General features: G+C 51.6%; 1 protein-coding gene across 1 annotated transcript in view; it reads left to right on the forward strand.

Moving 5' to 3' along the window:
- Nucleotides 1-18,937, forward strand: part of CCDC12 (coiled-coil domain containing 12) — a 42,468-nt gene extending 23,531 nt beyond the window's left edge. The window contains 7 exon segments of the mRNA XM_059818765.1: nt 4,048-4,118; nt 14,862-14,936; nt 15,560-15,639; nt 17,234-17,295; nt 17,383-17,417; nt 17,832-17,908; nt 18,207-18,937. Of these exon segments, the coding sequence (XP_059674748.1) occupies nt 4,048-4,118; nt 14,862-14,936; nt 15,560-15,639; nt 17,234-17,295; nt 17,383-17,417; nt 17,832-17,908; nt 18,207-18,286 (480 nt within the window). The 3' untranslated portion in view covers nt 18,287-18,937.
- Nucleotides 18,938-19,288: the final 351 nt, after the last annotated feature.

Genomic DNA, 19,288 nt, shown 5'->3' on the forward strand with positions numbered 1-19,288 from the left:
GCCATGTGAGCTGCTCCGGCTGCCTTTGCACCGAAGCGGATGAGTGCGCACACAGTCCCTCTGCAAACGATCCTGCGCCCGCACGCGAGGACGGTGTCGTATGGCGTTTCAGCTCTGCCCCAGCTCTTTGTTGATGCCTCAGGGATTTCTGATAGGTATTTCCTGAAGAATTTGGCTGTATTATAAAGTGAAGCATGTTGGTTTTGAATATAATTTCAGGGTACGCTCGGAGTAACTACCTGGAGAGCGCAGGGGATGCGGGTAAAGCTTGCTATGCTAAAACTTTTCTATTGCTAGCCAAAGCTACGGGCATTGCCAAGCAATGGGGTGCATCTCTGGTGTTCACGGAGGAGGAATGAGTTCAGTCTAAGGGGAAATACACATCAAGCTGCTGCGAGCACTGAGTCAGTCCTTTCCTTTCTGTCTCCTGCTGCCGTTGTGCACAGTCAGTCTCTTAAGGCTGCAGACACTTTAATTGCCTCTTTCTTTTGAAGTTATTGCAAGTTCAGCTTGCTTATACAGCAGGAAACTCCAGCATTTTGGGTGAGGAAGCATAGAAAGCAGAGGGGGGATCTTCTCCGAAGTCTGGCTGGCTGGGTGCTGCCAGCTGGGCACCCCGCTTGCTGCCTGCTCCAGCGTAAAACCATCGAGAAGCGCTTTCAATCAGCTGCAGTTTATATGTATTTTGAGAAACCCGTGGCGGCTCCCTCCACGCAGCGTCTCGAGTTAAGCCACCGTCATCTTATAACTTCGCCTTTTTTCAGCTCGCGTGAATTCAAGCGCTTGAAGGCGGCGCAGGAAGCCCTCGCGGGTAAGCTGTGGGTAGGGAGCGTGTGCGAGGGGGGAAGGCAGCGCAGCCTGGCTGGAAATGCAAGCAAAAAGCTCAGCAATCGGAAGAGGAGCAGCGATCCTTCTCTGCTGCATCCATCAAATACTGCTTTAGAAACCCCTTTGTTTTTGGTAGAGTCGGTGACGAGCTGCCTCTTTGCAGAGCTGCGAGCGTTCCCGACGCTGCTGGAGGTTTCTGGCCTCTCGGCCACGTGTCACCTCCGCTCTGTGGCTGGGGGGGTTTCGTCACTCTGCTCGTGAAACCGAAATCTCGTTTACGGACCGTTTTGCAAACAGGGAACCAGCATTAATTTCTCTTGCTGGGGGTGTGTGTGTGGGGGAAGCCTGACTTCAGACATCCATTTCAGACCTCGTTTGTGTTCCACTTGAACGCTGATCTGTCTGGCAGAGCCTGATTAGCGGCGGATGGTGGCAGGGGGTATAATTTAGAGGACATTCGTGGTGGTGATGAGCAGGCTGGAAGTGGTTACATGCAGTTCCGCTGTCTCCTTGAACTGTGCTGCAATCCTCATTATCCTGTGTTCCCTTCTGCTGAAGTATGGGAGGGACCGTATCTTGTTCTTTCCAGCTCAGGATGTCCCTAGGGAGACTCCCGCACCCGTTCTCATGTTGCTGAAGGGTGGCACGCCTGCTCCGCACCGTCCGAGAAGGCACCCCGAGGAGAGCTGTAGCAGAAAAAACAGTTGAAGGCACTACAGGACTTGTTGCATGAAGTTGCCTTTGCTGGTGGTGGTCTTGATTGTTTTTCTAGGAATATCACCAGGACTTTAGAAAACGTTCGGGTGGTAATGGGGAATAAATTGGAATTGGGGATTTTGGGCAAGCTCTAGAAGAGTGGTAGGATTTCAATATCAAATTATTTCAGTGTACAGGGAGAAAAAAGGTTTGCAGCACTGCAAAGAGCGCAGGCTTGTGGTGGGAAGAACAGCCACGGCTTAATGGGAATATTTTTGCCAAATATCTCTTTAGGATTTCTGAACCTGCTTATAACCCTCCTGGATAAAATTCTAGCAAGAATGAGGGGAATGCAGGCTCTACACGCGTGCGCTACAAGTACGAAGAGACGAAAGGAATGAGAAAGGACTTAAGAGTGCAAGAAGGTACTTCCCACAACTTTGAATAACATGGATTGAAGGGTGTCTAAATATTGCCTAGCACTAAGCTCACACCAGAAAGTTACAGCAGGCTGCACGTGAGGCAAGCTCATGGTCTTTATTGAACAAGAAACGCCTGTGCAAGTATCACAGGGTTACTATGGACTTAAAAATAAAAATAAGATTGCAAACAGGGAGTTAAAACTGAACTAAATATTGGGTTTAGGAATGATTATTTTTTTTTTCTTTCTAAAAAGACAGGACCATTTTTCGTGCCCTTTGATCAGGAGCTGAACCTGAACAACTCCAGTCGCCGATGAGTCTGAACCAGAACTGAGCTATTTCCTGGCTCGCCTCCCTGTTTGCACGTAATCTAATTTTTAACCCAGGTCGCAGAGTAGACTTTTAAAGTTTGTATAGTCAAGATGCACGTGATAAGTAAGCTGTTGACTAGGGAAACCTTTCTGGTCCTTACAGAGGTTAGGAATAAATTTAGCTGGTAAATAATTTTGGTATCCTGAAGTTGGCTGTTAGATGTCTGAACTCTCCAGCGAAGCTTTTAACAGAGCAAGTGACTAATCAATTTCTGATCTGAAAGCGATGTGGATTGTATTCTGGTTATAACCAATTTTTCCTTGTGATTTTCCAAAGCGAGATGTGTACTTATTTCAGGGTTGAAAAAAGACTTTGAACGCACTGACCTAGAGGGTTTCATCTCTTTGAATTGGGCGAAAAGGACCGGTAACCTTTGCGGTGCGGTGAAAGGACACTTCTTGAAAATAATTTCTCTGGTCTCTGAGCTGTTCCCGTTGAAAGGTAGATGAATGTTGGCACAACAGCCCCCGTGCGTTTGTGGCAACGTGAATCATAGCCAGATATTACAGATGCTGTGTATTTATTACCTGGTAACTTGGTTAATACTCCTCCTGGAACCGGCCACGCTCAAGGAAATAAAGACTTAGTCTGCTGTCTGCTAGAGCTGCCACATTTTGCTTTTTATTTGGAGGATGACAGGGGAGTTCAATCAGAAAAGCAACAGCTTCCAAGGAAGTCGTTCATTCATTGCGTTTGCTGTAACAATATACTCTGCAAAATAAGGGCAGATGCGTTTGTCACGGAGCATACTTTGTTCAGTGGTTGAATGAAATCGGTTAATAAGTGTGAGAACCAAACAAAACCCTTTCCAGCTCATTATTGTTAACGTTCAATATCTGTGTCTGTCTGGATAATAAATATAATTGGTAACTTGACTAATAAGCCATTAATGCCAGTGTCTGGATGATGCAAAATGAGCCTCTTTACAATACTGCGACACCCTGTTAAAGAGAAATTTGATTTATGTTTCTGCACGCTGTTTCTGGAGCTGAAATTAGACCCTTTGTTGTGCTGATCGCTGTTTGATTTCTACCGGCTTGTTTTGCAACCTGTTCAAAACACCCGAAATGATTACTTAGGAGAAAGAAAAGGGACCTGTGCGAAGCCGGCAGACGTGAGCTCCCTGGACTTTCGCAGGTGATCTGCTGCGTCGCGAGCCAGCCGAGCGCGGGCTTGCGCACTTCCTAAACTTTTATCATCTCTTCTGTCCGCCTATCGTTCCCTTCAACCAACGCAACAATATCCAACCCTTCTTCTGGATCCGGGAGCGTGGGATTTGACTTCAGGTCCCTGCCGCAGTGACATGGTGAAGGCCTATGTGGCTGCTGGCTGTTCTCTGTTTTGCTCAGTGCCCCGATCTCCTTTTGCTCTGCCGTTTAACGCGAGGTGGTAATTCAAACACGGGACGAGGTTTCTGAGCTCCGTTATTGATTCCGACGTGCTGTTTGCTGCCTGTATTGATGCAGTTACCAGTAATAAGGGGGATATCAGTGCTGAGCGGTGTGATTGCCTCCGAGACGCAATACGTTTGTTTATCGTGCTATCTGTACAAGCAGAATACTAAAGGGAGAAAAAGGAAAACAGGCTTAATTTAAAGGTGTCGTAATTTAAAAGTAATTTCAAACTGCGTGTTGCTGTTTGCCCTCTGGGAGAGTTCCTGGGCTGCTGTTTGCTCTCTGGCATTTCCAGAGAGGCCAAAGCCTGACAGAACAACTTCTCCTTCTTTCAGAATAAGGACAGCGGCGAACGTGAGAACAAGCAGCTCGGAGAAGATGACGAAGAGGAGGCCGTCAAGCACAAGTAATTCTTTATTTATTCCCATTTGTCTCTCTTGTATGTATTGTTCAGGCGCTGCTCTCGTGTTTGCTAATTAGGATCTTTCCTCGGCTTCTAACATGCAATTCATTATTTTAGTTTTTTTTTTTAGTGTGAATTTGATCTGATGGTGTAAATGATCTGAGGTGGGGGAATAAAGAGGAAAAGCCTGGGGCTGACTTGCAGTGTTTCTGGGGGTAGCAGAGGCAAGGTGGTGCCATCAGAGGTGTCGGGAGCATTTCGGGACCCTTGCTTCAGGCTCCCATGAATTCAACAGCCATTCCTGCATCTCTGTACCCTGCATGTGTATTGTTTTAAATGTGGATTTTTTTTTTTTTCGTGAACGGAGGCCTGCGGGGTACACGTGGCTGTTTAACTGCGGCCCACCGCTGTTCTTTCTTGTCACCGGAAAATGTGAGCACAAAACTAACCGAGGCGGGGTGTCAGTCCTGGCAGGACCAGCTGACTGTGCAGTTGGTTTCCTGCCGGTAAAAACACCGTCAGGTCTCCTTTGGAGACGACGGGGGGTGAAGTTTGGTTTGAAGAGGTGGGATGTGACCTTTTCTCATCGCTTTACCTGCTAGAAACCTCCTCTGCGGGAGGTGTGCATCAGAGATGCTGCTGCAGATGAGCACATGTGCTGTGCTGAGAAAGTAGAGCAAAATCCTTGCTGCTTCTTGGGAATAATTCCCGGCAGAAAATGCATCCCTTCTTGAGAACAGCCCGCCTGGATTTGGGGCTGGGAGTGGTTCTGGAGAACCATCACCGAGGCTGAAATGTCTTTGCAGGCGCCGTGGTTGGGTTTTGTGCCGCAAGAGGCATGAGATCTGGGCTGAAGTTGAAACAGGAGCTAGAGATCTTGGAAATGATGATGAATAATGAATAAACAGCTCTTGCTTTCCAGCCCTGCCACTTGATACGCTGCCTGGCGAGGTGATGCAGTGTGCGGTGGCCCGCTGATGAGGAGCATCAGGTCTGGGCTGTCTTTATAGCGCGATGAGCTGGTATCGTTGGGCTAGCAGCGATGCGCTCCTGCTCCCAAACTGGAATTCTGAATTGGTCCGCTAAATCACTGAAAAAAAAAAAAAAAATCTCTTTTTCTACTCCGACTGACTTTCAGGCTGGGGATTGCTGCTTTTTAACCACTGCTGAGCAGCCCGGAGTGTCTCAGAGGTGATGCGGTTTCATACCAAGTCTTTGGCGTCACTGCTGTCAAGTTGGCAAATCACTTTTTCCACCAGCGCTTGTTCGAGAGCTCTCGTCTTGGGGCAGGTTCAGCAAAAAGCCTTCCCCTGCCCGTGGGTGATGCCCTTGAAACTTCGCCGAGGTTGTATGTAGAGAGCAAAGGTGTTGAGTAGGAATTCCCACCTCCAGCCAGCTCTGTACTGATGCATGAAACTCCCCGCAGATGTGGGCACAGGGCTCCTCCTGGAATACATGGGAGCGGTGCCTTTGGGGAGGCAGCTTTTGGGGCAAAAAGTTTGCTTTCCAGATCGATTTTCCTGCAGGGGTCTGTAGCTCTTTGTCCATCTATCCAACCGTGACATGTTTTATCGGGATCCAAACGTAACTTTGCAAGGCAAATTAGAGCAAGATCTGCTCTGCAGGAAATGTTCGAATCATGAATTTGGCTGAGGTGATTCTTGGCTTTTACTTTACTTCTTGAATGTCCTTTTTCTGTCGCTGGAATTGGATGTGTGTTTTTAACAAGATCTAGAAGGCTGGTGAGCCAATAACTTGATTTCGTCTTAGATTTTTATTTCCCCATAGTGTAGCTGAACTTTCTCAGCCCTTTGAAAAAGGGAACTGCTGTGCACTAATGCCCTGTTGGCTGCTGGCAAAAGGTAAGCTGAGATAATCCGCTGGCGTTTACCCTGAATTTGGGAAACGAGGGGTCCTGGTAAGTGAAATCTGCCTTCCCTGCAAACCACTCACTCGCACCTAAAGAAGTGCCTCAATAGCTGTGCTGCTTTCTCAAGCTGAAAACCACCAAGAGCATGACATGGGGAGGGGAAATCTAGTGGTTCAATAAATAATCCTGTGGCCTGTACGCAGGGTTTAGGTGCACTGACCGCCCTGAAAAGCAAGCAGCAGGCCGGGGCTTTTGCTGCGTGCTGGTTCCTCCTCCATCCCTGCAGCTGCACCTCCCGCACCAGCCCGCACCTGAGACCGTCCTTTATAGGAAAGACAGAACCGCCGGGCGCTGGCTTTACTAATATTTTCTCGCTGCCTATGTGACGACACACTTTTTGGCAGCTTCCTGGGTTGTTTTTTCTGATCGTCTCAAATCTCCCCACCCTTCCCCCCCCTTTTTTTTTCTTCTTTTTTTTTTTTTTTTTTTTTTTGTTCCTCGTTTTTATCTTTCACGCTGCAAGCTACCACCGCAGGAACAAGTGCTGACGAAGCCCTCTGCAAAAACCCTGATACACTTGCAGCAATTTCAGCTCGGGCTATCTCTGATCTGAGCTCTCAGGGGAGTTTATATCTGTAATTGCAAAGAGCTCAGGTTATTTTTATTTTTATTTTAACCAGTTACGCTTAGCCCACTGACCAGGAAACACCTCCCGCCACGGCGCAGCCTGCGATCCGCCTTTGCAAGGAACAGGGTGTGGGTGGACTTTGGCCCTTCCGCCCGGTTCCCGTGGGGAAAAGCAGTCGGTTTAGGGCTCGGGGATCTGCCAGGCGAGCCCTGCGTAAAGCCACGGCTGGCTGGAGCCTTGGCATTGCTGCCCGGCAGGGAGCGGAGAGGCGTTGACCTTTGAGGTTGGGCTGCGGTTCTGCAAGCGGAGCTCATCGGGGATGTTAAAAGTGTGAATAAAAAGCTGAAGTAGGGCTTGGGGAGGGAGGGGGGGAAAAAAATATCTCCAACTTTTCAATATAACTAGAAATTAAGCTTCAGTGAGCTGCTGTTAATCAGCTGCTGGTGTTTCGACACTTAGTCATCCTTTAAAATTACAGCTCCGTGCTGTGCCGCTTGCAGAGATGAATTTCTGGGAGGAGCTGGGGGAGGCAGGGGTTGGGAAAGGCGATCTCTCCCCTCGCCGTGGGAAGAATGTCACAGAGCAGGTCAAACCCACTTTTTTTTTTAATCTCTGCACAAAAAAAAAAGCCAGCAGCGAGTCTGCTCAGTGTTGACTTTAGCTTGGCAGGATGGCCGAGGCAGTAGCAAGGATAGCTGCTGTGCGGACGTGCTTCCTTACATCCTGGAGCGTGGAGACCTTAGTGAAGAGTTTAAAAAAAAATAATTAAAAAATGCTAATCAAATATGGGAGAGAGCCGTATTTATGTGTAGGCTGAGCTGAGTACGCATGGCGTGTTTGATCGACATCTGCCTGGACGGCTGAATCTGTTGCTGCTGGTGGCTTGTCCTGACGGACACTACCCTGATGGAGTCAGGCTCCGTCACCACCCCACGTCTCCAGGGTCCGAGTGTGCGTCCCCTCCGTTGGGGAAGTGCTCGGCCCACGGCAGGAGGAGGTGGGCAGGGGCAAGGCTGTAGCATCGCACCTTTTGTTGGGTGCCGGAGAAGGGAGAACAGGAGTTTAGATGGCTGGATCCGCCTGGCTGGTAACCATCGGGGTACTGGCTGGGGGGATTTAGGAGCTGGCAGGATCTAGGCTCCCTCCTGAAGATGCTTGTCCCCATTTTGACGCAGTGCAGAGCCCATCTCCCCTCCAGAGCTGTGAGGATGCTGTGGACCTTCCCTCCGGTTAGAGCTGTGTCCATCTCACTGGGAGATGATCTGCTTTCGCAGGGAAGGCCCCATGGAGCTTCAGCGGGTCCGAAGCCTGGCTGCGCCCTCCTAACAGAGGCTGTCGATGTGTTCAACGGGTGCCTGGTGATCCTGGCTTTGCCTTGGACAGGTTGGGTGTCCCTCTGACAGGACAAGAGGCAATGGCCTCAAGTTGCGCCAGGGGAGGTTCAGACTGGATATTAGGAAAAATTTGTTTACGGAGAGAGTGGTGAAGCACTGGAAGAGGCTGCCCAGGGAAATGGTGGCGTCACCATCGCTGGAGGTGTTCAAGGAACATGTAGACGAGGCATTGTGGGACATGGTTTAGTGGGCATGGTGGGGTTGGTTGATGGTTGGACTTGATGATCTTACAGGTCTTTTCCAACCTTAGTGATTCTGTGGTTCTGCCTGGCCCCCAGCAGCAGGGTGTAAAGGGGAGCAGCCAAAGGTGAAATCCTGGTCCCTCCTACCCTCCTTCCCCCCTACCCTACCCAACCCTTGGCTATTTGTTCCCAGCGTCTTTCCAGCAGTCCACTCTTTTTCAGTAGTCAGTGCTGGGAGCTCATCCCTGCTGTAACCAAACCACAGCATTTTGGGTGTCGAATTTTGAGTGCTTAGACCTCCATCTGACCTGCCAGGGGGAGAGCTCTTGGTGTGGTGCCAGGGGGCAAGGCTGTACGTAACCGTCAGCTTACCTGGAGCGCCTTCTTGTTCACAGGACTGGTGCTGGCTCTGTGCTGAGGCAGTGGATCTGAACGTGGTTATTGACGTGCAGAACTGCAGCGAAGTCATGCTTGGTACTGTTTTGAGGCCGGCTAGGGAGATGTTGAGGTCCTGTGGTCATCTAGATGCTACCAAGGTACCTTCAGGGCCTCCTTGGCTTGAGCCTCAAGGGTGGCAAATTGTTTTTGAAACACCACCAGCCGAAGAAGCTGGAGAAACTTCTAGGGAGATGTTGAGGTCCTGTGGTCATCTAGATGCTACCAAGGTACCTTCAGGGCCTCTTTGGCTTGAGCCTCAAGGGTGGCAAATCATTTTTGACCCACCACCAGCTGAAGAAGCTGGAGAAACTCCATAAGAGCATGAGCAAAGTATGGTCTTGTGCCGGCATGCGGAGGAGCGAGGCAGGGTCAGGGTTTCCACATCAGCCAGCTGCTGGTGCTGCATCACCAGGCTGGGTCCTGCGCTGTGGATCGAGCCGTGGGTTTTGTCCCGGTTGTATTTACTGATGTTGAAGCTGCTCGTGTCTGCCTGGAAAGCACTCAGCTGCCTGGTAAAGCAGCGTGGGAGACCAGATGGCCTCGTGGAACCTGCCTGCGTTTGAAGAGCTTCTCTTGCAGCCCTCCTCCTGCAACACCTGGGAATACGTCTCTCCCCACCCGTGCTCCCCCAAGAAGCACGTCCTGAGAAAACAGCTGCCTCGGCAAGTTTTGGGGGCTCGCGGTGTTAATAGAGTTGTTTGGTTTTTTGGCGTTCCTCGAGTGCCTTTCAGCAGCCGCTCGGGGAGGAGGATGTGCTCTGACACGCTCAGCTATTTGAGCAGGAGCAGCCCTCTCCCAGCAAAAAGAGATTGCTCCTCAGAGGGTGGGTGCTGATGAGTCTCTGCCTCTGCTTGTTGTTTGCTCTTTTTCTGCCCTGGGCGAGGAATCCAGGAACGACGGCAACAACTTTGCCCTCTTGATCAAACAACAGCTTTGGACCTCTGCGTTAGAGATGTCTCTCCTACTGCAAGAGCGTGTGAGGACAGCTTTGACTAACGTGGTGTGCATTCTGGACGTGAAAGTAATTTCTTGGTTTCTAAGTCAGAGCTCATGCTGATCGTCTCGGAGCGTATCTTGGTTGCTGGAAAGGTCACTGTGTGCAAAGAGGCAGCCTGGAGATGTGCGGACCTTGCTTTCGAGCCAGCCCAGCTGTAGGGAAGCCTCCGGGAAGGCTGCAGCAGGAGGTGGTGCACCCCGATGTCAAAGCTGTCTGCAAGGGGACAGGCCGGGTAGGAAAGCAAAGTGCAAAAAAAGGGGGGTTGTGAAATTAAGGCCCACCAGGACGGATGGGTGTTGTATAGCAAGTCTCGCAGTGGCCCTGGGGGGTGACGGTGCTGTAGAGTTCCATCAGCACCCATGAGTGATCATGCAGCGCCCTGTATGTGCTAGGTGACTTTGCAGAGAAGTGCAGCAGGTTGGAGCAGGGGTGATTGAGGGGAGCAAAGAGGGTATAAGAGTCCAAGCCTGAAATCTCTGCCCAAATGCTCTTAATCTGGTTCTTTCCATGAGGTCTGCAGGTAGAAGGAAGAAGAGTAAGCTTGTCAGTCAGTTAAACTCACTATACAGTGAATTTTCCCCAGCAAAAAAATAAGGGGACCTGTAGAAAAAGCTTCTGCTATGTGGTTTGCAACTGGAAACAGAAAAGGGAAGAGGCACTTTGAGGAGAAGTGTTTGCTGCCACTGAAGAGCATCTGAGTGCTGCCCCAGGGGACACCTTCGCCACATGGACCCCCAGGTACCCCAGCGTCCCCGCTCCTTTCGGGTTCTTCAGTAGCTTGGCCAGAGCCCAGCTCCCTGCAACTTGGGCCCAAAACCTCCTGGTTTGCTGCTGAAGTCTCCTGCTTTGCTGTCCTTGGTTGCCTGGCTGCCTTGTCCCTGCTCCTTCAAACCTCCTTGCCCTCATGGATCCCAAGATGGAGCAGAGGAGGGTCCACCAAACCACCACTCCTTCAAGGATTTCAGTCTTCCCTCCTATCTTCTGTAGCAGTAATTTCTTTACATGTTTGAGTGTGGCTTCACAGGACCACCCAGGTTGAAGACAATTTTTGGAGATGCAGAGAAATAAACTCAAATTCTTGCCCTGGTTCCTCTTTAAAGGGCAATGTGGAAATGGTTGCCCAGGACATTTGGTTTCAAGCAGATTGGAGCGGCTGCCACAAAAATAGAAGGCTCTGAAAATGGGGGCTCTGGAGTGGCTTGGGAAGGTCGAGGGACAGCAAATGCTCAAACCAGATGGTATTTCTCCAGGGCTTTGGAAAAGCAGTTGCCTGAAATGGCTGAGATAGGGTTGAGAACACCCAGGACTTCCCTAAACTGCTTCCAAAGAATGGAAAGGCTCTACCGTGGCACTTCAAAAATAGTCATCTGGGATCTGGGTGTTTGAAACTACTTTGTTTTGATGATGCAGCAGAGGAAGCATCTTTTTCTTGTAGCTTCATCAGGTGCCTGGAGCCGACGCTGAGGAGCGCAAGAGGCATTGAAGCAGAGTGACGTGAAGGGCTTGAGGGAGACCGAGAGGTGAAGAGCCGTGGAGGACACCCACCTCTGATCCTGGGCAGAGTAAGCAGGGTCTGCAAATGCCGCTGGACTCCTGCCTTCTGCTAGTATCTGTCCTGCTGAGGTCTGCTTGCCTCTTTCACCTCCAGAAGCACTAAGAAAACGGGATTGAGATGTCCTAGCCAGCTTTCTTCGGCCCTTAGCCTTGTCCTCGGAGAGGTAAAAATAGGAAGGTGCTCTTGAAGCAGTCTAGTCAGTGCAGTTCCAAGTGACTTGTGATAGTAACTACGGGAGCGGGGATGCTGTGACACCTGAAGAAATCGCTGTTAGGGGATTTCTTGGCAAACCCATTCCCCGTGCTCCTGATGTAAGCACATCAGCAAGCGGCCGCTTCACCAGCTGGCTTAGAAAGATCCATTCATCAACTGAAAAATCAGAGTTTGCTCCATAAAGCCCTTGGGGCTGGAGGAGTAAAGCAAAAAACAACCTCGCAGACAGCTCTGAGTGTCCTGTGTTTTGCATCGAGATAGCTCTTTGCATTCTGCACATACCCCACATGCCATTTCCAACCCGCCTGCTTCAAAGAAAGGCTGATGTCTTTTCTTCTTCCCCAACAAGGAGCTCCGGCCTGAGTGGAAAGTCGATTTGAGGCATTCCTGAGCCAAACCAGGGGACCTGCCACCCCGACAGGCTTTTAGGAGATGCTGGGAGGCTGTGTCCATCGCTTCCCTCTGTAATCACTGCAGCTACCCAAATCCTTGTGCGGTCCTAGGAGCTTCTAGCACAGATCTGCACCCGCTGCCAGCTGTGAGACTATGACCACCTCCATCCCTAGCAGTCCTGGGTCGTTTGGGCTGAAATGGGCTGGGAAACACTGCATGAGGTGCTCACGGAGGAGGAGAGCATCTCTTGGGTTTGGCATGTCCATCATTTCTAAGAAGATGCTGATAAAACCTGCTAGTGACCGACCGTGCGTGAGCTGGATCCCCCTAAAGCCAAATGGTTCAAGCCCAGGTCCTGTCCGGGTGCTCAGTCCTTCCCCACCAGCGTTAAGCCCTCGTGTTAGTGCCGGTGCATCGCCGTAACATGCCTTCCGTCCCGGGGAGCTGCACTCCCTAACCTGGCTCCTACGTGCCCATTCTGCTGCAGAGCCTGTTAGCTCTGGGTTTGTTTTTTTGTTTGTTTTCATGGGAACTTGTATAATTCATCACTTTTTACGTGCGCCGGGCTGTCTTTCTGGAACGCAGCGTTAGAGGAACCGCTGGCACCTGAGCTTTATTTAACCGACCTCTGTGGAATACCAGTAACAACTTCTCAATAGATATAATCTTAACCCTTGCCTGCCTTTGAGTTACTTGGGGTAGCACCACCCTGCTCCTCATCTCTCCGTCTTTACAGACGTACTTGTGCACAGAAGGGGGAGACAGGTCGTCTGCTCTTGGCTTGAGCGTGGCACTGCTGGGGCTTGAGCCTGGCGAAGTCCCCGAGCCCCCCGAGGAGGCGGCTGCGGGGAGTGCTGGGCACCGAGAATTACCGGAGGCAGGTGTGAGACCTGCTCTCGTCTTGCACAGTTAATTAAAGGGATCAATTTTCGTTTGTTTTCTCCTGGCGCTTGCAGTTGTGCATGGGTTTAATAAGGATCTGAAAGGGCCGGGTGCGCGGGGAGGATCATCTCGCAGCGTTTCTCCTCTTTGCCTCCGCACATCAGCTGCTTCCCCTTCTGCGGCAGAACCTGCCAAGCTCTGCCTTGTGGTTTTGGTTTTTTTAATCTTGTGGATAAACCTCCAGCGAGCGCGAGCCGTGCTGGACTGCAAGGCTTTTGTTTGCAAGCTGAAATGGGGCTTCTCCGGGTGGGGAAGAGTGTTAGGGAGCAGGTTTAGACTCCAATTCCTCTTCCTTGTGTGTTCCCCAAGTGGTGTTGGAGCCCTGGAGCAACGTAACGGAGGGCTGAACACGCTTCTTGTAGCAGGAACCAGACCTGCAGCGTGTGTGCCCCTTGAAATGTGGGATCCGGGAGCTTCTGCTAAAACAAAAGACCTCTCAGCTCTCTGCTGGTTTGGCTGTGGCCGAGCAGTCGCAGCTCCCATCGCACGTATAAAACGATGATTTTGAAATATTGCTTTGTCAGGGTGTAATGGTAACATCTTGCTAGACCAAAAGAAACAGCTTGCTTCGCTGGTAGCTCTCTTGTTTGGCGTGAGCTGACCCTAGGGAGTCTGTGTTTGGTTCCCTTTCAGCTGCAAGTAAATCCTTCTAAACGTGAGCTAAGGAGACTGGAAAGTCTGGGAGAGACTGAAAGTTTGCCTTCTGCAGGGGCTGCCACTTTGTCAGATAAATCCTCTCCAGTGAGCGTGAGCCAGCCTGCAGCCAGATGTTAGACATCGCAGCCTGACGTCCTATTACCTCCTGGATGAATTAGCAGCTCCTCTTCCTCCCCCAGCCTCCCAGGTTAGCAACAAAATCCTGCTGAGTGGAGATTGTCTGTAAAATCACGGAATAACGGTGATTTCTGTGTGCCTGGAGATGGCATCTCCTTCTGCAAAAGAATAATCACTTGATCCTCCAAGCTCAGCCTTCCTGAAAAGAGCTGCCTTTCTGGCTGGGGATTGATGGTGATCAGTACAGGTTAATTTAATAAATCACTCCTCCCAGGCTATGTGTGCTTAAAAATACTTAAAAATACACGTAAAAACTGTGCGCAGAGGCTTGTCTTCATGGGGTGAAGGTGCTCTTGGCCTGGGGGAGGTATTGCAGCTACATCCTAATCTCTCCTGTGTTTCTTTTAAGCATCATTTCTTCCAGCGCTGGGGAAAGTTGTTCCTATTTCACGGTGTTTCACGGGACCTGGGCTTGATTACATGAGAAACGTCTGCAAATCTCTCCTAATCTGCCTGGGGCCTGGTTTCCAGTCTGCTGGTCGCATTTATCTCAGTTCGGTCTTGCTGAGCTCCAACCACGTGCTCTCACCACCTCCGTGGCACCAGCCATGGTGCGGGTCGGACTCTTTGCAAGTAGATTCAGCTGCCGGAGAGGGGAGGGGATGGCGTGGGGAGGGTAGCACCTTCCTCCTGTGCTCCAGGGACCTCTGAGGTTGGGATTTTTTGTGCTTCCCAGATAAGCATGGCCATCTGACCGTTGACCTTCCTCTTCTCACCTCTCCTGGGCTATAGCTTCTTCACCCTTTCTTTTGCCTCTCTTTGCTTTGACTGTAAGCCCTTGGGTTGCGTTGTATCTCACTTGCTTCTCCGTCAGTAAAGTCGAGCAGGGAAGTGGCCCCAGGTATCAGCTATCTGCTGGGAGGAAAAATGGTAATATTCAACCGTTCATTTTCCTGCCCTCTCCTGTGTTTGAATCGGGGCCGTCTGCGTCCTCCTCTGCAGCGGCACAGCCGCCCTCATCGGTGCCGAAGGCTTTGCTGACAACTGGGGCAGGAGCATCGCCGGGCGGCAAGTGCCTCAGTTTCTATTTAAACTGATTAAACCCGTCGACACTGTTAAATGAGTTTAATCTACTTAATTTGCCCTGTGGGCTCGTGTACTGGTATATAGATCCAGCCGCCTGCAGAGCTCATTGTACGCGTGCGTAAGCAACCGGAGGTGGGATGGGGTCCGGCGAGCTTGATTTTCAGGGCTCTGGTTTTGGAAATGCTTCTGCTTGAAGCTTGCAGGGTTTGACCTGGGTGAGGAATCAGCCTGGGAGTGGACATGTTTGAAGTTATCTAATGGTTGCCCATTCGAGGCCTGAATTATTCAGGAGAGGTGTAAAAAGAAGAGCCTTGAAAAGGGGGAGAATTAGCATCTGAATATCGGGGAGGTGTGTGCACTGGGGAGAGGGCTGACTGCTGACTCTAGAGCTCTCCTGGAGGGAGGTGAAAGGATGGCTGAACTTCTGGGTGTCGTTTGGATATCATCATCCCTGTCACCGCCAGCTCCACCACCCATTTGCTCAGAAACCTGAAATTGCTCCCCTTATTTGCACCACGTGGCTGTCCTGCACCCCTGTTTGTAGCACTTCCAGAAGCATCTCTGGTGACTGGGTAATGACCTTGTACCCTAAATACTCTTTTTTTCCCCCTGTCCTTCCCACATACCCTCCTGGGATCATTTTTTTTTTCCCTGATTGTGGATCCTCTCTGGTGTTTCCATCCTGAGTCTATCACTGGGTTGAGACCTAAAAGGGAGCTGGGCTGCAGTTCAGAGCTTTGCAAGGCAGCTTGGGCGCATTACGAGCTGCCTCTGCTTGACTTGCCAAGACATCGCAGTTATTCTGCCAAGCTCCTGGTTGACGCTGTCTTTTCTGACTTGTGTGGGTCGCTGCTGGCCCCCAGCCGCTGCTGGCAGCTGGTGATGTAGATGTGCCCCTTGCTAGCGAAAGCCCACGGTCCGGGGCAGCATGGATGTGTCTCACTGCTCTGTGCTCTTCCCCTTCCTCTCCAGGGAGCTCAAACTGCGAAACTACGAGCCTGAAGATGAGGAGCTGAAGAAGAGGAAGGTCCCCCAGGCCAAGCCAGCCTCAGGTGGGTGCCAGCGGGAGCGTGGGAGGCGAAACGAGGGAACAGGAAAGCAGAAGCCTTGTCAACAGTGGTGCTGGTGCCTGCGGTGAGGGAATGAAGTTACACTTGTGGTTGTGAGGACAAATGAAACAGCATGGGACTCTGCCTCCAGCCAGCGTATTGCAAAATGGTTGGGTTATACCTTTCCTTTCCAAAAACAGGGTCGCTTGGAAACCTCTGTGTTCCTGCTCGCTCCAACCCAAGGTGGAAAAGCCACTGGGACGTATTCTGGTAGCAGGTCTCTGGTGTGAGGGTGGTAGGTTGTAGGAGATGAGTGTCTGCAGCCCTGGAGCATGCTGGCGTGTCTGAGCAGCCATGGTGGGAGCTGGGCGAGCGTGATCCACGCGGCCCCCGTTGCTTCATCATCCCCTCTCACCCGTGGGGACTGCACACCCTGCATTGCACAAGTGGGGTGTGTGTCTGAGCACACCGAGTCCAGCCCCAAACCAAAGGGTTGATACTCAGAGGAGCCGAGCTCTCGCTGGAGGATTCTCAAGGAGATTCAAGCTGTTTTTTGTTTGAATTACCTTTAAACAAATATTAGTCATGAGTCCAGAGCGTTCAGCCTGCTATTTCCTCACGCTGAACCTCCGCGCAGCTCTTGAGAGGGAGGTGAAGGGTAGAAGTTCCCTTGATTTTGAAATATCGAGTCCTCCTGGAATAGATCTCTCTAAACCTGTCCTAAATAAAAAGGCTGCCTTTGAGAGCATGGCAGAGATCTGGTAGGCAGGAACGCTGACACTGCGCTTTCTTTAGCCTTTTGTAAGTGTTTAAAACTTCCCCTGACTCTTCCTCGGTGTGTGGTTTGGAATTAGGAACAGCAATTTTGACCTGCGCTCTCTACCAGCCCTTCTTCGGCGCTGCGGTGCCCATCAGCTGCGGTTCCCGTGTCCGGAGTAACCAACCTGTCTGTCCTTGGGCGCTTCGTGCAGGGGCTGGGGATGGAGGAGGACAGAGGAGCTGGGACTCGGAGTGGATTCATATTAAATGTGCCTTGGGCATATCCGTTTGCTGGAGCCGGATTCATCCCTCAGGGATGTGCTCTCTGGTGCCCGCACCCCCTCCATGCGCAGACGCCTGAGTTGAAGGATGGAGGGCTGTTTTCCACTGTTGTTATCCCCGGGATCTGCAGACTTTTACGTAAGGTCTGGGCTGGAGCTTGATTCCTCCAAGGTGTCTCAGGCTGTGGTCTCGTAAATGAGTCAGGGTGAGTCAAATTCCAGTTTAAACACCGGAGCAGCTGATCCCTGGAGGTCTTACAAAAAGAGGACTTGAACCCAGCAGATTTCTTGCTGCCGTTGCTGTTTGTGGCGTTGAATGGTTGTTGGGTTTGCATCATTTGCAGACGATTTTTAGGAGTCTCCGAAAGTGTTTGGGTGGTGGAGGGACGTGTGTACCCACGGGTACTCACTCGTATGTACCGCGCTCTTAAGGCAAAGACGTTCAAATGGGCTTTTATAAAAGCTTTTGTGAACCAAGCCCAGAGCTCTGGTGGGCTTCCCTGTGCCTTGTCCCCTTGGTGTCCCTGCGCTGATGCTGGTCCTGTTCCCCCATCTAGTGGAAGACAAGGTGAAGGACCAGCTGGAGGCCGCTAAGCCGGAGCCCATCATCGACGAGGTGGTACGTATATTCAGAGCTGCTCTGTGCCAGCTGCATTTATCTACGTCCAGGCTTGAACCTCACTGTGTTTCTCCTCTTCCTCCCTAGGATCTGGCAAACCTGGCCCCCAGGAAGCCAGACTGGTGAGTGCCTGCAGAGCCCTGCTCCTGGGAAAGGGCTGTTGGCGTCAGTGGTGGGTTACCCTGACCTTGAGGTTGTCCAGGTTGGGTTCAAAGTGCTAGAAATGGGAAACCCTGCCCTGCTGTTGAGGGAGACACAAGGCACGGGGCTGTCCTCCCTCTTTCTGCTTACACCAAGTGACTCCCCTGATCCCTTTGGGGTGCTTGTCACCGTGGAGGCCTCAGTGACAAGGGATGCTCTGGACATCGGGTTGGTTTGCCCGTGAGCTGCCTTGGTGGCAGACACACACTCTGCTCCATGGTGCTCACAGGAGAGAGAAGGAATTTCCCTTCCACTGGGAAAAGTGTAACGTGGCCCTTGTGTTCACATCTGCCTGGGGTGAGGATTTGTTTTGACATTGTCACTCTCCTCCCCAGGGATTTGAAGCGAGATGTAGCCAAGAAACTGGAGAAGCTGGAGAAGAGGACGCAGAGAGCCATCGCTGAATTGATACGTGCGTTATTGTGCCGCAGGGATGGCATGTGGGGTCACCAGTTGTTCCAGAGGGCTTACAAGATCCTTACTGGGAGCTCAGTGCCTGGCTGTTGGGCCAGGGAGGGACTGGTGGAGCTTGATCCCCTTCCCAAAAGGGTCTGTGAAGCTGTTGGTCCCAAGTAGCTTCCCCAAGGCCACACGCACGCTTGGCTTGCACGGCAGGGAAGGATGCTTTGTGGGCTTGGGGGCTGCAGTTCAGGTCCTCCGCCGAGTGGGTTCCCTGGAATCTCTAAGTCTTTGCTGTTTCTCGCTTGCAGGAGAGCGGTTGAAAGGGCAGGAGGAGGAGCTGGCGTCCGCTGTCGGGTCAGCAAAGCAGGAGGGAAGTGATTCCGACTGAGGAGGTTCATCCGGCAGCCTCGGGCACGGGCTCTGCGGATCTGCCTCTGCCAGCACCACCCAGCCCATTGCTCTCAGGTGGAGGCACCTCGTTGGGACACGCTGCTCACCAACGCTTTGCCAGAAGCCCGTGGATCCTACCATGCCTGAAGGAGAGGGGCAGATCCGAGGAGCCCTGCTGTTCTTTCTTGGACTACGGCTGTTCCTCTGTTGAGGAACACTTCACAGATAGCTTTTTGGCACCACGGGGCGCTGAGGGGAGCTAGACAGACACCCATGTTAGCTTGAACCTAGGCTACCAGGACTCAGAGCAAGGAAGGTGTGGGCAAAAGGGCTAGTGCCAGAGCTGGTAAATCCAGGCTAACTCTCCTCTCACTTGCTGGGTGAGCAAGCAGATGCCCACACAGCCTACAGCAGCCCTTAGAGAGGTGCTGGCATTTCCCAGGGGCCTGATGTAACTGCCGGTGTAACTGCCACGTGGGGAAACAACGAGGGCTCTCGCTCCGGAGAGCTGGCTGTGAGTATTTGAGAGTATCCGTGGTCAGACCCAGCACATGCAGAATAACTCTGCTGGAAGGGGCTGTGTGGCTCAGGACCTGTTGGCTGCTCTGTGTCCAGCTGAGGTTAATGTGGGGTTTGTTCTGTTCCCCAAAGTTTCCCGACCCTCCAGGCTGTGCAGTGTGTACCACTCCTCTATATGTTTTATAATTGATATAGTTTGTTGTTAACAAATCTTTTCATAATAAAACGGTCCCGCAGCGGAAGAAGTTGTCGCTTGTTCTGCAGAGGGCTGGGCGGAGGCAGCTCACTTCATCTCCCTCATGTCTGCGGCCACTTCAGACCGCTGTTCGCTGATCCCTGTCCCCTTTGCTTCCCCGGGATGGGAAGCAGTGGGCTTCAGTTCATCTAAGTTTGGGGTGGTTGAGCTGTAGCTACAGCAGGTCAGGCACAACCCCTGGACCCAGCAGCCTGGGGTGACGCCAGTGGGTGGGATGCTGCAGAG

The sequence above is a fragment of the Gavia stellata genome, chromosome 6 (genome assembly GCF_030936135.1).
Source record: "Gavia stellata isolate bGavSte3 chromosome 6, bGavSte3.hap2, whole genome shotgun sequence".
Taxonomy (NCBI): Eukaryota; Metazoa; Chordata; class Aves; order Gaviiformes; family Gaviidae; genus Gavia; species Gavia stellata.